The sequence below is a fragment of the Nomascus leucogenys genome, chromosome X (assembly GCF_006542625.1).
Source record: "Nomascus leucogenys isolate Asia chromosome X, Asia_NLE_v1, whole genome shotgun sequence".
Classification (NCBI taxonomy): Eukaryota; Metazoa; Chordata; class Mammalia; order Primates; family Hylobatidae; genus Nomascus; species Nomascus leucogenys.
This window is the reverse complement of record NC_044406.1, coordinates 22,230,527-22,245,336: the sequence shown is the minus strand read 5'-3', so window position 1 is coordinate 22,245,336 and position 14,810 is coordinate 22,230,527. Positions and strand designations below refer to the sequence as shown.

Sequence of the window (14,810 nt, the reverse complement as noted above, 5' to 3'; positions counted from 1 at the left end):
AATGGCTCCAATTCTCATCCTCCTCCAGTCTCCCCTTTGCCAGCCTCCTGCTTTCTCCAGCTCCAGACCTTTGTGACAGCTTTAATTTTCCCTTTCCCATGCAGCCTTTTGCCAGGTCTTGCAAATTCATCACCCACAGCAACTCACCAGAATTCTTTCTCCCCATATCCTTTTGGCCCTGTGTTTGATTCAAGTCCTCACTGCCTCTTGTGTGAGTGCCTTAACTGTCTTTTAATTAATCTGACTTTCTCTAGCCTGACCTCTCTCTTTTAATTTTATGCATTTTTACCACATAAGTCTTCCAAAGCTGATCTTGAATCAGGTCACTTCCCTTCTCAGAAACCTTCAGTGACCATTCATTATCTGTGGATTAAAGTCTAAACTCCTTTGACTAGCCCAGGTGCAGTGGCTCACGGCTCCAATCCCAGGACTTTGGGAGGCTGAGGCAGGTGGATCTCCTGAGCTCAGGAGTTCAAGACCAGCCTGAGCAACATGGTGAAACCCTGTCTCTACAAAAAGTACAAAAAATTGGCTGGGCGTGGTGGCCATGTCTGTAATCCCAACACTTTGGGAGGCCGAGGCAGGCGAATCATGAGGTCAGGAGTTTGAGACCAGCCTGGCCAATATGGTGAAACCCCATCTCTACTAAAAATACAAAAATTAGCTGGGGATGGTGGCACGTGCCTGTAGTCCCAGCTACTGGGGAGGCTGAGGCAGAAGAATTGCTTGAACCTGGGAGGCGGAGTTTTCAGTGAGCCGAGATCGCACCACTGCATCCCAGCCTCGGCGACAGAGTGAGACTCGGTCTCAAAAAAAAAAAAAGTACAAAAAATTAGCTGGTGTGGTGGCGTGCGCCTGTGATCTCAGCCACTCAGGAGGCTGAGGTGGGAGGATCGCTTGAGGCAGGGGGGTGGAGGTTGCAGTGAGCCGAGATTGCACCACTGTACTCCAACCTGGGTGACAGAGTGAGACCCCATCTCAAACAAAAAACAAAACTTTGATTAATTAGGGCCCAAGGGGCTTCATAAACTAGCCCCAGCCTACCTTTCCAACTATATTCCCTTTGACTTATCATTTATATACCTTCTTAATGCTCACCACTGGCCTTCAAGCATTGTAAGAATAGGGAGTTATTCATGTTTGCATTCTAGTGCTTGGCACTAGTGGGTGTTCATGATAGTAAACCATAATGTACATATAGGTTGAACATTGCAACTCTGAAATCTGAAATGCTCCAAAATCTGACTTTGAGCACTGACATGATGCCCAAAGGAAATGCTCATTGGGTTTGGAATGTTCGACCTGTAAGTGTTGAATGCAAACATTCCAAATCCAAAAATCCAAAATCCAAAATAGTCTGGAATACAAAACACTTCTGGTCCCAAGCATTTTGGATAAGGGATATTCAACTGGGAGTGAGTGAATGAGTATAATTGCTGATGGTTTTTCCTTTGCCTGGAATTCTCGTGCTCTGGCTCTGTATCCACATTCTCCCTGTGCTCCAGGATAACTTCATGCTCAATCCTTTCCTTATTCTCGCAGCATGTAACACCTGTTCTCAGGCCTCCTCCCTCAATACCGTCTCTCTGACTTGCTCTCCTGGCACCTGCTAGTCTCCTACAGAGCTGTGCATGAATATGTCTTTTCTCTTGCACTGTGGACTCTACTCCTCAACGATAGGACCTGGGTTTGAGTAACCTAGCTCACTTCCTGACATCCATTCATTTAACATTCATTAGCAATCATTTATTGAGTGCCTGTCCTGTGCTAGGCATACAGCAGTGAGCAAAACAGATAAAGTTCCATTCTCTTGGAGTTGACATTCTAGCAGTGCCTAGAACCTGCCTCCTTCATTCATTGGCAAATATTGATCAGGTATCTGCTATCTGCCAGTCTTTGTGCTAAATACTAGGGGTATAACTGGGGGAAAATGGTCTTTGTCCTCCAGGAGCTCACGGTGTAGTAGGGAGACAGTCACATAAACAAATGATTATGATATAGTATATTGTTATGCAGTATTTTTCAACAGGAACACTGTTGGCATTTCTGGTGGGAGCATTCATTGTTCTGCAGGTCTATCCCCTGCATTGTGAGGGATTTAGCTCCCTGGTTACCCCCCTCCATAGTGATGCCCCCCAAGTTATGTGACAACAAAAACCACTCTGTATTTTTCAAATGCCCACCTAGTAGAGTGATATCTACTTCTCTTACATTGAGAACCACTGTCAAGAGAGGACTGTTTCTATTAAGGGGGCTGAATGAAGGAGGCAAAGATAAACTTGGTCTGGGGAATAGGGATGGGGGAGGGGAGGAGTGTCGTGAAGAATGAGGCTGCTGAGGAAGGCATCAGGTAAAGATATAGACAGGAGGCAGTCAACAGCCTGTTCTATCCCAGGACCTCTCAGTTGTTAGTTAGCTATGGCTAGAGAAAAAGGTGCAGGTATGAGCACAGTATTTGGTGAACAACTGGAGAGGAATCGTGGGCTCTGTTGTGGAGGGCTTTATATGCCACGCTAACAGGATTAGCCCAGGTGCTGGTGGAAGAAAGGAGGAACTATTGAAAGGTTTGAATAGGGCAGAGGCATAATGAGATTGGTGAGACTGCTCCTGCAATTGAGGGGGAAGGCGGTAAGGGCCTGAGTAGGCAGTAGTGATGAGGCTTGTATCATTTGTTGAGGAGGGAACCGAATATACTCTCAGGTTATAAATAGCTTCTGTCATTACTTTATGGTATGACTTTCCTGGCAGTATTGACTTCTAGGGGATAAAGAAACATCCTAAGGCCCAGGCATGGTGGCTCATGCCTGTAATCCCAGCATTTTGGGAGGCTGAGGCTGGCAGATTCCTTGAGCTCAGGAGGTCAAGACCAGCCTGGGTAACATGGCAAAACCCCATCTCTACAAAAATTAGCTGGGTGTGGTGGTGCACGCCTATGGTGTCAGCCACTCGGGAGGCTGAGGTGGGAGGATTGCTTGAGCCCATGAGGTCGAGACTGCAGTGAGACATGATCGTGCCACTGTACTCCAACCTGGGTGACAGAGTGAGACCCTCTTCCGGCCCGGGTTGGGGGGCGGGGGGAAAGAAACATCTTAAAACCTCAGAGGCCTGTGCATTGTAAATACAGGTTGAGTAGCATTGTAAATACAGGTTGAGTATTCCTTACCTGAAATGCCTGGGACCAGAAGTGTTTCTGATTTCAGAATATTTATATTTACTGGTCGAGCATTCCTAATCCCAGAGTTCAAAATCTTGAAATGCTCCAATGAGCATTTCCTTTGCGTGTCATGTCAGTGCTTGAAAAGTTTTGGATTTTGGAGTATTTTTTATTCTTGGATTAGAGATACTCAACCTGCATTTAACTTAACCCACATAATCATCTTTGATTTTACCTCTTCTTGGGAGCTCCTGTGCCCAGCTACGGAGGCATAAACATGTGCTAGTGGTTGGCACACTACAGTTCCCTGAAACATACTAGTGTTTGTGAGCATGATGGGAGGTCCACCTGGGTAGGTGTGCCATCAGGAGGACAGGCACGCCCTGCAAGAAGCTCAGATTCTGAGGAAAGCAGGCAAATTAAACGCTGATGATACCCTCTGTGACCCTTGCCTTTGGGTCCCAGTCTTGCACAGTTCCAAACTCCATGCCAGCAGCCCATCTCTTGCAGTATGCTGTTTGCGTTTTGTTTATTTTGTTTTGGAGATGGGATGTTTTCTGTCACCCAGGCTACAGTGCAGGGATGTGATCATAGCTCAGTGCATCCTCGAACTCCTGGGCTCAAGGGATCCTCCTGCCTCAGCTTCCCAACTAGCTGGTACTACAGGCATGTACCACCATGCCTGGCTAATTTTTATTTTTAGTTAGAGACCAGGTCTCGCTGTGTTGCCTAGGCTGATCTCGCTCTCCTGGTCTCAGGCGATCCTCCCATCTAGGCCTCTCAAAATGCTGGGATTATAGGCATGAGGTACCATGCCCAGCCCCCGTTTGGGCTTTGAGATATTTTTCTCTTCTGCTAGGCCACAGGCTCCTTTGTCATCCTGCCATTCCCAGAGCTTAGTGCTGCGCCTGGCTTAGAGTAGGCCCTTAGCAGACGGTAGTTAATGAGCGTGCTTCTCCTCTTTTTCCAGTTTCAGGCTTTCTCGCTCTCTCTTTTTTTTTTTTTTTTTTTTTTTTTTTTTTTTTTGAGACAGAGGCCTGCAATCTCAGCTCACTGCAACCTTGGCCTCCTGGGTTCAAGCAATTCTCATGCCTCAGCCTCCTGAGTAGCTGAGATTACAGGCATGTGCCACCACACCCTGCTAATTTTTGTATTATTTAGTAGAGACAGGGTTTTGCCATATTGGCCAGGCTGGTCTCAAGTGACCTCAAGTGATCCTCCCACCTTGGCCTCTCAAAGTGCTGGGATTATAGGCGTGAGCGACTGCGCCTGGCCAGCATACATACTGTCTGTTAGAATCGTGGTAGGTCTTTCCAATAAATCCATTTCTCATATGTACATTTTCTTTCCTTTGTTCTTTAGTTACATGGTGATGAATTTTGTCCTGTTTTGGATGCAACATTTGTAATGGTGGCTCGTGATTCTGAAAATAAAGGGTAATTGCTATTTTTTCATAATTCTTTATTTTGAAGAATTTCAAAGATACATAAGACTGGAGAGAAAACTATAATGAATGTCCATATACCTATCACTTGGACTTAACAGTTTTAATTGCAATATTTTGGCCATTTTTATTTTAAGGCAAATCCCAGACATGACATTTCACTCTTTAATACTTTAGGCATCTTTTAAAAAATGAGAATATTCTTAGGCCGGGAGAGGTGGCTCACGCCTGTAATCCCAGCACTTTGGGAGGCCGAGGCTGGCGGATCACTTAAGGTCAGGAGTTTGAGACCAGCCTGGCCAACATGGTGAAACCCCATCTCTACTAAAAACACAAAAATTAGCTGGGTGTGGTGGCACGCGCCTATGGTCCCAGCTACTGGGGAGGCTGAGGCACGAGAATCACTTGAATCTGGGAGGTGGAAGTTGCAGTGTACCGAGATTGCGCCATTGCACTCCAGCCTGGGTGACAGAGCGAGACTCCATCTCAAAACAACAACAAAAAGAGATGTTGCACAATTCTGTGAATACACTAAAAGCCATTAAATTGTACACTTTCAATGGGTGAATTGTGTGGTATGCGAATTATACCTCAATAAAGCTGTTACCAAAAAAAAAAAAAAACAGACTTACAGACATAAAAATCAAATGTAATATGTGGACCAGATTTGGATCCTGATTTGAACAAATCATTCAAAATATATTTGAAGAAAACTGGATATGAACTAATATTAGAATATATTAAGGACTTATTTTTGTTAGGCATGACAATAGTAATGTAGTTACATAAGAGAATATTATCCTTTTTTTTTTTTTTTTTTTTTTTAAGATGGAGTTTTGCTCTTGTTGCCCAGGCTGGAGTGCAATGGCGGGATCTCGGTTCACTGCAACCTCCGCCTCCTGGGTTTGAGTGATTCTCCTGCCTCAGCCTCCTGAGTAACTGGGATTACAGGCATGTGCCACCACGCCTGGCTAATTTTTGTATTTTTAGTAGAGATGGGGATTTCACTATGTTGCCCAGGCTGGTCTCGAACTCCTGACCTCAAGTGATCCACCCACCTCAGCCTCCCAAAGTGTTGAGATTACAGGTGTGAGCCACCGTGCCCAGCTGAGTTGTGCAATCTCTTAAATCTGTTTTAATCCAGAACAGTTGTGTCTTCCCCTATTGTTTCTTATTCACTCATTGAGAGTCTGGATCATTTGTTCTAAATAGTGTCCCACTTTCTGGATTTCTTCTATTGCTTTCTCATGGTGGTTTGTTTGTTTGTTTTTTGATCTTGTTTCTCTATCCCTAGTAATTTCTCTAAACTGAAGTTAGATCTAAAGCCTTGTATTAGATTTAGGTTGAGCATATTTGGTGAGAGTACTACATAGGCGATGTTGTATATCTCGTATTTCATATTGCATCATATCAGGAGGTACAGGTCGTCGCACTCACAGTGATGCTAAGATTAGTGTGTGGGTTCAAGCAGTTACAGCCTAATCTCTCCTTTGTGAAGTTCAGTTTTTCCTCTTCTGATCAGCAACAATCTACAGGGGTGTACTTTGTCATCCTGCAAATAGCTGAGTTTCCCATCAGTCTTTTTCCAGTGCTTTCAATGTCCACTGCTGATCATTGCTTTAATTAGTATCATTAGGCAGTTTAGAGTAATTCTCAAATTTTGTCATTCCTTCTACATTTATTAGCTGGAATTCTGTAAAGAAGAGCTTTCCCTTAACAACTAGGGCAATTGGGTTTGAAATGGAGTTAGGATCAATGCTTCATTCTTGTCTTTTATTTACATGTTTTCAGAATAAGGAGTTGGTTCACTAACTAGTGATGACATGCTTTTCCCAGTTTTTTGGCTTTTTAGAAAAGTATCATTTTTTTTAATTTCTTTTTTTTTTTTTTTCTGTGTGTGTGTTTTTGAGATGGAGTTTCTCTCGGTCACCCACGCTGGAGTGTGGTGGCACAATCTTGGCTCACTGCAGCCTCTGTCTCCTGGGTTGAAGAGATTCTCGTGCCTCTGCCTCCCAAGTAGCTGGGACTACAGGCATGCCCCATTATGCTTGGCTAATTTGTTTTGTATTTATAGTAGAGACGGGGTTTCACCATGTTGGCCAGGCTGGCCTCGAACTCCTGACCTCAAGTGATCTGCCCGCCTAGGCATTCCAAAGTGCGGAGATAACAGGTGTGAGCCATTGCAGCCAGCCCGTTTTTTTGGTTTTTTTTTTTTTTGAGATGAAGTTTTGCTCTTCTGTCCAGGCTGGAGTGCCAGTGTCATGAGCATGGCTCACTGCAGCCTGGGCCTCCTGTGCTCAAGCAATCCTTCCGCCTCAGCCTCCTGAGTAACTGGGACCACAGGCACATACCACCATGCCCAGCTAATTTTTTTTCTTTCTTTCTTTTTGAGATGGAGTTTCACTCTTGTTGCCCAGGCTGGAGTGCAGTGGCGCAATCTTGGCTCACTGCAACCTCCACTTCCTGGTTCAAGTGATTCTCCGGGCTCAGCCTCCTGAGTAGCTGCCCAGCTAATTTTTAAATTTTTTGTAGAGATGGGGTTTTGCCATGTTGGCCAAACTGATCTCAAAATCCTGGGCTCAAGTAATCCTCTCACCTCAGCCTCCCAAAGTGCTAGGATTACAGGTGTGAGCCACTGTCCTGCCAGAAAAGTATCATTATGAATTCATGGTTGTAATATATTACATGTATTTCAATAAATTGCAGGCATTGTTTCTCTTGATGCTCTGAGTGTGCCTTCTTTGGGCAGTGGGAGTTCCTCTAAGCTGGCTCCTTTCCACCTGTCTGTTTGATACCTTCCTGCTCTCTGACACAAGATGTCTTGGGCTCATCTTACATATTTCCTGCCCCAGGCCTGGAGTCAGCCATTTCTCCAAGTAGTTCTGGGGTTCCTTTTAGTGGGAGCTGGTATTTAGACATCAAAATCTGGGCACTAGAACTGTACATTGTTACTAGTTTGTTATTGTTTCCAGGCCTTTTCAGTGGACAGAGCTAGGATATATTTTAAACAAACAAAAAACCTCATGAGAGCTGGGTGTGGTGGCTCACGCCTGTAATCCCAGCACTTTGGTAGGCCGAGGTGGGTGGATCACTTGAGCCCAGGAGTTTGAGACCAGCCTGGCCAACATGGCGAATCCCCATCTCTACTAAAAGTACAAAAAAATTAGCCAGGTATGGTAGCATGTGTCTGCAGTCCCAGACGATGTGGGAGGCTGAGGTGGGAGGATTGCTTTAACCCGGGAAGCAGAGGTTGCAGTGAGCCAAGGTCGCACCACTGCACTCCAGCCTGGGCGACAGAGCAAGACCCTGCCACAAAAAAAGAGCCTCATAAGTTTGTATGGTCATTTTCAAGTCAGATTTAACCATATAGACTTCAACTTACTTTACGTCATCTTTTTTCTCTGAAATTGAATTCTTGGTTTCTAACAACAGTTACACCCAAACTGAGAAAAACTAATTGTGGGGGTAGAGCTGAGGTGGGAGGGATTGCTCTTTGCATAGGACAGAGTCCAGTGGCCTGTGGGAAATCTCATTTGTATTAGAAACTTGATTTAGGAGTCAGCAGTGAAAAATCTTTGCTGCTGCGTGGAAAGCTGACTTGGAAAGCCAAATTAAGATAGAAAAATATGTTGGTCCCTTAGTGATCTGAGGGAAGAATAACACCCATCTACTCTGGCCCTTCCTGCCAGCTCCAGCTGACCTGCTGTGGCCAGTGACTGGCCTGGGGCTTCTATTCAAGCACTGAGGCCATTGCTGCAAGTTTCACTCCCAGCTGATGCATGTCACTTTTCCAAGCTGCTGTTTCAATTCTTTTCTTTTTGTTTTCGAGACAGAGGTTGGCTCTTGTCACCCAGGCTGGAGTGCAGTGGTGCGATCTCGGCTCACTGCAACCTCTGCCTCCTGGGTTCAAGTGATTCTCCTGCCTCAGCCTCCCTAGTAGCTGGGATTACAGGCACCTACCACCACGCCCGGCTAATTTTTGTATTTTTAGTAGAGACGGGGTTTCACCACGTTGACCAGGCTGGTCTCGAACTCCTGACCTTAGGTGATCCACCTGCCTTGGCCTCCCGAAGTGCTGGGATTACGAGCGTGAACCACTGCCCCCGGCCTGTTTCAATTCTTTTGTTTCCATTGTTGTTTCATCAAATCTTTGGATTCTACCACAGTTAAGTATTATCCCTTTTCCCTTATTTTTTATTTCAAAAAATTTGATGCTTACAGAAAAGTAGAAAGAATAATGCAACAAACATATGCCTTTCACCTAAATTATATTACATTTGCGTTATTCTCTTACCCTCTCTTTATAAATACACACATTTACATATTTTTTCCCATGAATCATTGGAAAGTAAGTTTGAGACTGCTTCACCCATTCAGGAGTTCAGCATGTATTTCCTAAGAACCAGGTATTTCTACATAACCTCAATGCCTTTATTATATCCGAGAAATTTAACAGTGATACAGTTATTTAATATGTGATGCGTATTCAGATTTCACCAGTTGTCCCTAAAATGTCCTCTATAGCTATCTCCCTGATTCAGGACCCAATCCATCAAGGATTGTATGTTGCATTTGGTTATCCTGTTTCTTTAGAATAGTCTCTCTGCCATTTGCTGTCTTTCAAAAATTGATATTTTTAAAGAGTTCAAGCCAGTTTTCTTATTCTTTTTTTTTTTATTATTATTTTGAGACAGAGTTTTGCTCTTGTTGCCCAGGCCGGAGTGCAGTGGCATGATCTTGGCCCACTGCAACCTCCACCTCCTGGGTTCAAGCAATTCTGCCTCAGCCTCCCGAGTAGCTGGGATTACAGGCATGTGCCACCACGCCCGGCTAATTTTGTATTTTTAGTAGAAATGAGGTTTCTCCATGTTGGTCAGGCTGGTCTCGAACTCCCAACCTCAGGTGATCCCACGGCTTGGCCTCCCAAAGTGCTGGATTTACAGGCGTGAGCCACTGCGCCCGGCCTAAAGCCAGTTTTCTTGTAGAATGTTCTACAACCTATATTTGACTGTTTCCTCATGATTAGAATCAGGTTAAACATTTAGCAAATGCCAGTATCCTTTTTATAATGTTGTTTCTAGTGTGCAATTAAGGCTGTAACCATAAGACTTCCCTAACTGTTCCAGCGTTCACGTGTAAGGCAAGCAGTAAGCACTACCCAAAATGAAAAGCAGATTCTTTAAAACTAGTAGGTGATTGTTCATTTTCAAGTTTCATTAGATAATGGCATATCTTAAATTATATTCTTTTTTTTCTTCTTTTTAGGCCGGCATTTGTAAACCCACTCATCCCTGAAAGCCCAGAGGAAGAGGAGCTCTTTAGACAAGGAGAATGTACATTAATTTGTTTATAATAAAATAAATTTGAAAAGCACATTAATTACACTGCAGAAGAGAATATTTAAGATTTTATATGGGCTCTTCATACCAGTCAAATGTCTTTTGTTTTTGTTTTTGTTTTTTTTTTGAAATGGAGTCTCTCTCTCTCTCACCAGGCTGGAGCGCAGTGGTGCCATCTCGGCTCACTGCAACCTCTGCCTCCTGGGTTCAAGCGATTCTCCTGCCTCAGCCTCCCGAGTAGCTGGGACTATAGGTGCGTGCCACCACACCCAGCTAATTTTTGTACTTTTAGTAGAGACAGGGTTTCACCATGTTGGCCAGGATGGTCTCGATCTCCTGACCTTGAGATCTGCCTGCCTTGGCCTCCCAAAGTGCTGGGATTACAGGCGTCAGCCACTGTGCCTGGCCCAAATGTCTTATTCATACCAATAATTTATTGAAATTAAAAATATTCTTTGTTCTTTGGAGTCCATACTTTGAATGATTTTATTGATCAGACAATATTTATTAAGTGAAGTAATTTGTTATCTCAGTTTTTTTTTTTTTTTTTTTAGACAGTTCTTGCTCTGTTGCCCAGGCTGGAGTTGGGCTTGGGTCCAGGAGTTTGAAGCTACAATTGTAGCCTCGATCTCCTGGGCCCAAGCTATCCACCCATCTCAGCCTCCTGAGTAGCTAGGACTATAGGCACGTGCCACCATGCCTGGCTAATTAAATTTTTTTTTGTAGAGACAGGTCTCACTATGTTGCCCAGGCTGGTCTTGAACTCCTGGACTCAAGCAATCCTCCTGCCTCAGCCTCCCAAAGTGTTGGGATTACAGGCATGAGCCACTGCACCTGGCCTATTTTCTCCGTTTTAATGAAGTGAGAAATGCATCTTGATGGGATAACTGCAGGTCAGGGCTCTAGATCAGGATGATACCAAGTGATCTCACACCGAACCAATATAATTTCCATGTGGAACCAAAGACTCACTGCGAGTTTTATGTGGCCTCTGCAGTTTTCTCTTGGATATGTGTATAATTTTCAGTGAGATTTTGAAAGGCATCCCAGGTCAGAATACCCTGTGCTGTAGTGCGACCCTCCTGATCATTGCTCCTTATTCTCCCTTGTTCCAGTGAACAAGGGGAGAAGAATTGCCTTCAGCTCCACGTCGTTACTGAAAATGGCCCCCAGCGCTGAGGAGAGGACCACCATACATGAGATGTTTCTCAGCACACTGGATCCAAAGTAAGGATGGTGAGATTCCACGTTGGGAAAACATTTAAACCTTGGCCTTTTTTTTTTGAGACGGAGTTTCGCTCTTGTTACCCAGGCTAGAGTGCAATGGCACGATCTCGGCTCACCGCAACCTCTGCCTCCCGGGTTCAAGCAATTCTCCTGCCTCAGCCTCCAAGTAGCTGGGATTACAGGCATGGACCTCCATGCCTGGTTAATTTTGTATTTTTAGTAGAGACGGGGTTTCTCCATGTTGGTCAGGCTGGTCTTGAACTCCCGACCTCAGGTGATCTGCCTGCCTCCACCTCCCAAAGTGCTGGGATTACAGGCATGAGCCACCGCACCCGACCCTTTTTTTTTTTTTTTTGAGATGGAGTCTTACCCTGTTGCCCAGGCTGGAATGCAGTGGTGTGATCTTGGCTCACTACAACCTCTGCCTCCCGGGTTCAAGCAATTCTCCTGTCTCAGCCTCCCAAGTAGGTGGGATTACAGGCGGCTGCCACCATGCCTGCTAATTGTTTTGTATTTTTAGTAGAGACGGGGTTTCACCATGTTGGCCAGGCTGGTCTCAAGCTCCTGACCTCATGTGATCTGCCTGCCTCGGCCTCCCAAAGTATTGGGATTACAGGCGTGAGCCACCGCGCCTGGCCTAAACCTTGGCCTTCTCCAGAGCTACAGTTGTCTGAGTGTATTGGGAGTGACTTGCAAATGTTTTTACTTTTCAACAAGAGAACCATGGCATTAACAGGGTTTAATAAATATTCATTTGTACAGGACTATAAGTTTTCGGAGTCGAGTTTTGCCCCCTAATGCAGTGTGGATGGAGCATTCAAAACTGAAGAGTTTGGAAATTTGCCACCCTCAGGTATTATAATTTAGTGAGAAATCTGAATAGGATAGCTTCCATTCATGATATTTGTCCAAGATTTGACACACCTTTAAACTGGCCTTTGTCCTGTGGCATTGTTAATTCCTCTGTTCTGTATACAAGGGTGGCCGTAAGTTTTGTATTCATTGATATTTATTTATGTCCTGTAGGAGCGGAACATTTTCAATCGGATCTTTGGTGGTTTCCTTATGAGGAAAGCATATGAACTTGGGTGGGCTACCGCTTGTAGCTTCGGGTGAGTTACATGTAAGGCAGTCTTACTTCTGAGAAGCAATTTATATCACCCCACTGAAATGAAACATTTCGGACCAGTCTGGGTGTGTGTGGGAATATGTTATGTTTTTAAATGAATACCACACTGATACCAGCTGAGTTTGATCTTCATTTTAGAAGGTTGTTTCTCTGACTTTGTAAGTTCATACATTAAAAAAATACTGAGAAAATACAGTGATGATATGTAGAAAGGAAAAGATATAGTTATTTTGGCCCTAATCTGCTCACGATGGCGTCTCTTACCGTTCCTCACTGGTAGGATCTTTTCCCCCTTCTCTAACTTTATTCTTCGTTCATTTTTATTTTGTTTCAGGTAGTTGTTAGGGGAAAACATTGAGATCATCTGAATTTTGCAATGTACCCCAAATTCTGTCTTTTCCCCCAACAGTGGTTCTCGACCGTTTGTGGTAGCAGTAGATGACATCATGTTTCAGAAACCTGTTGAGGTTGGCTCATTGCTCTTTCTTTCTTCGCAGGTAGGTGTGTGATGAGAGATGACATACAACTTTTTTTTTTCATTTGAGCCTAGAAGTTTCTATATCCAAAAGCCACTGTTTTCTCTTATGACTGCCTTTTTCCCCTTCCTAATGCAGTTGACTGATTATAGTGTCTATAATCTGTTAGGTATGCTTTACTCAGAATAATTACATTCAAGTCAGAGTACACAGTGAAGTGGCCTCCCTGCAGGAGAAGGAGCATACAACCACCAATGTCTTTCATTTCACGTTCATGTCGGAAAAAGAAGTGCCATTGGTTTTCCCCAAAACATATGGAGGTAAGTAGTGATTATTGTTTGTCCCTAACAAAGGGAAGAACTTCTAAGGACATTTTTCTCCTTTTGAATTGTAAGAAGTGTATTTGATGCCTGTCAGCACAAGAGCATGTCTTTAGGAGATTTTGCTTTTGAGATTTGGCAGCCCTGAAGGCCAAAGATGCCTGTGGCCCCCAGGCAGGCAAGCAGCCACTGGTAGTCAAAAACTGATCCAGCCAGGCTGGGCGCGGTGGCTCATGCCTGTAATCCCAGCACTTCGGGAGGCCGAGACGGGTGGATCACGAGGTCAGGAGATCGAGACCATCCTGGCTAACACGGTGAAACCCCGTCTCTACTAGAAATACAAAAAAAAAAAAAATTAGCCGGGTGTGATGGTGGGCGCCTGTAGTCCCAGCTACTCAGGAGGCTGAGGCAGGAGAATCACATGAACCCGGGAGGCGGAGCTTGCAGTGAGCTGAGATCGCGCCACTGCACTCCAGCCTGGGCAACAGAGCGAGACTCCGTCTCAAAAAAAATAAAAATAAAAATTGATCCAGCCAAAGGAAGGGGCCAGGAGTCATGGCCTGCTCCTTTGGGAATGTGGCACACCCCGGCCCAACAGTGTATCTTGTTCTGTCCCAGTGTTCCCAAGTAGTCTTGTGTTTATATGATGATATGATGGTTTTCTAAGGTGTTACAAGTTTCTCCAGGGTTCTCTTTCTTGTGTTTCAGAGTCCATGTTGTACTTAGATGGGCAGCGGCATTTCAACTCCATGAGTGGCCCAGCGACCTTGAGAAAGGACTACCTTGTGGAGCCCTAGGAACACCACATTTGTTGAAAACTAGCACTCCACCCACAGTGACGTGGTATCTGATGAAGACCTGATCGAGTGTATTGATTTTAGTGTTGCTTCGTGTCCTCCATACAGGAGGAGGATGTATTCAGCCTTTAGGATGATCAGAAAAGCAGAAAGAGAGTGGCCAGATGGGCTGAGGGGAGAAAGAATTATTAAACAATAAATACTTTCAAAACAATTTTAATTGTGAACCTACCATGTTGCCTCCCATCTTCTGAAAAAAACAAAAAAATTGAGAGGCTGGGCGTGGTGGCTCATGCCTATAATCCCAGCACTTTGGGAGGCTGAGGCGGGCGGATCACGAGTTTGGGAGATCAAGACAATTCTGGCCAACATGGTGAAACCCCGTCTCTACTAAAAATACAAAAAATTAGCCGCGGTGGCATGCGCCTGTAGTCCCAGCTACTTGGGAGGCTGAGGCAGGAGAATTGCTTGAACCCAGGAGGCGGAGGTTGCAGTGAGCTGAGATCGCACCATTGCACTCCAGCCTGGGCGACAGAGCGAGACTCTGTCTCAAAAATTAATTAATTAATTGAGGATACCATTGGATGCATTCTTTTCTTACACATATTGCAACTGTCAGTATACAGGGTTTGCTGCCAGGGTGTTTGGATGACGTTCTTTAAACCTAACCAGTTCCTCTGTGCTGTCTAAATCCCATCAGCCGTACATGATTCCTTTGCTTCCTTCTATTTCCCAGCTTTTGTTGTCAAAGGGTAGATGAAAAGTTGGGGCAAAGGGATTTAACAAAAGTTACTGCATCCGTAAAGATTTGTGGGAAGATTTAGGTCTGAAACCATACCATGAGGAGGTGTTTAGAGATGATCTAGATAAGGAAACACAGGACCATTTGGTCATTCTTTTTTTTTTTTGAGATGGAGTCTCGCT

At 44.6% G+C, this 14,810-nt stretch overlaps 1 protein-coding gene across 2 annotated transcripts in view; it reads left to right on the top strand.

Moving 5' to 3' along the window:
• ACOT9 (acyl-CoA thioesterase 9) overlaps positions 1 to 14,117 on the top strand; it is a 62,679-nt gene extending 48,562 nt beyond the window's left edge. For both annotated transcript variants that reach the window (XM_030807216.1, XM_030807215.1), the window contains 8 exons: positions 4,517 to 4,590; positions 9,864 to 9,931; positions 11,053 to 11,164; positions 11,927 to 12,017; positions 12,191 to 12,276; positions 12,703 to 12,790; positions 12,939 to 13,089; positions 13,798 to 14,117. In XM_030807216.1, the coding sequence (XP_030663076.1) occupies positions 4,517 to 4,590; positions 9,864 to 9,931; positions 11,053 to 11,164; positions 11,927 to 12,017; positions 12,191 to 12,276; positions 12,703 to 12,790; positions 12,939 to 13,089; positions 13,798 to 13,886 (759 nt within the window). In that variant the 3' untranslated portion in view covers positions 13,887 to 14,117. The remainder of the gene's footprint in view (positions 1 to 4,516; positions 4,591 to 9,863; positions 9,932 to 11,052; positions 11,165 to 11,926; positions 12,018 to 12,190; positions 12,277 to 12,702; positions 12,791 to 12,938; positions 13,090 to 13,797) is intronic.
• Positions 14,118 to 14,810: the final 693 nt, after the last annotated feature.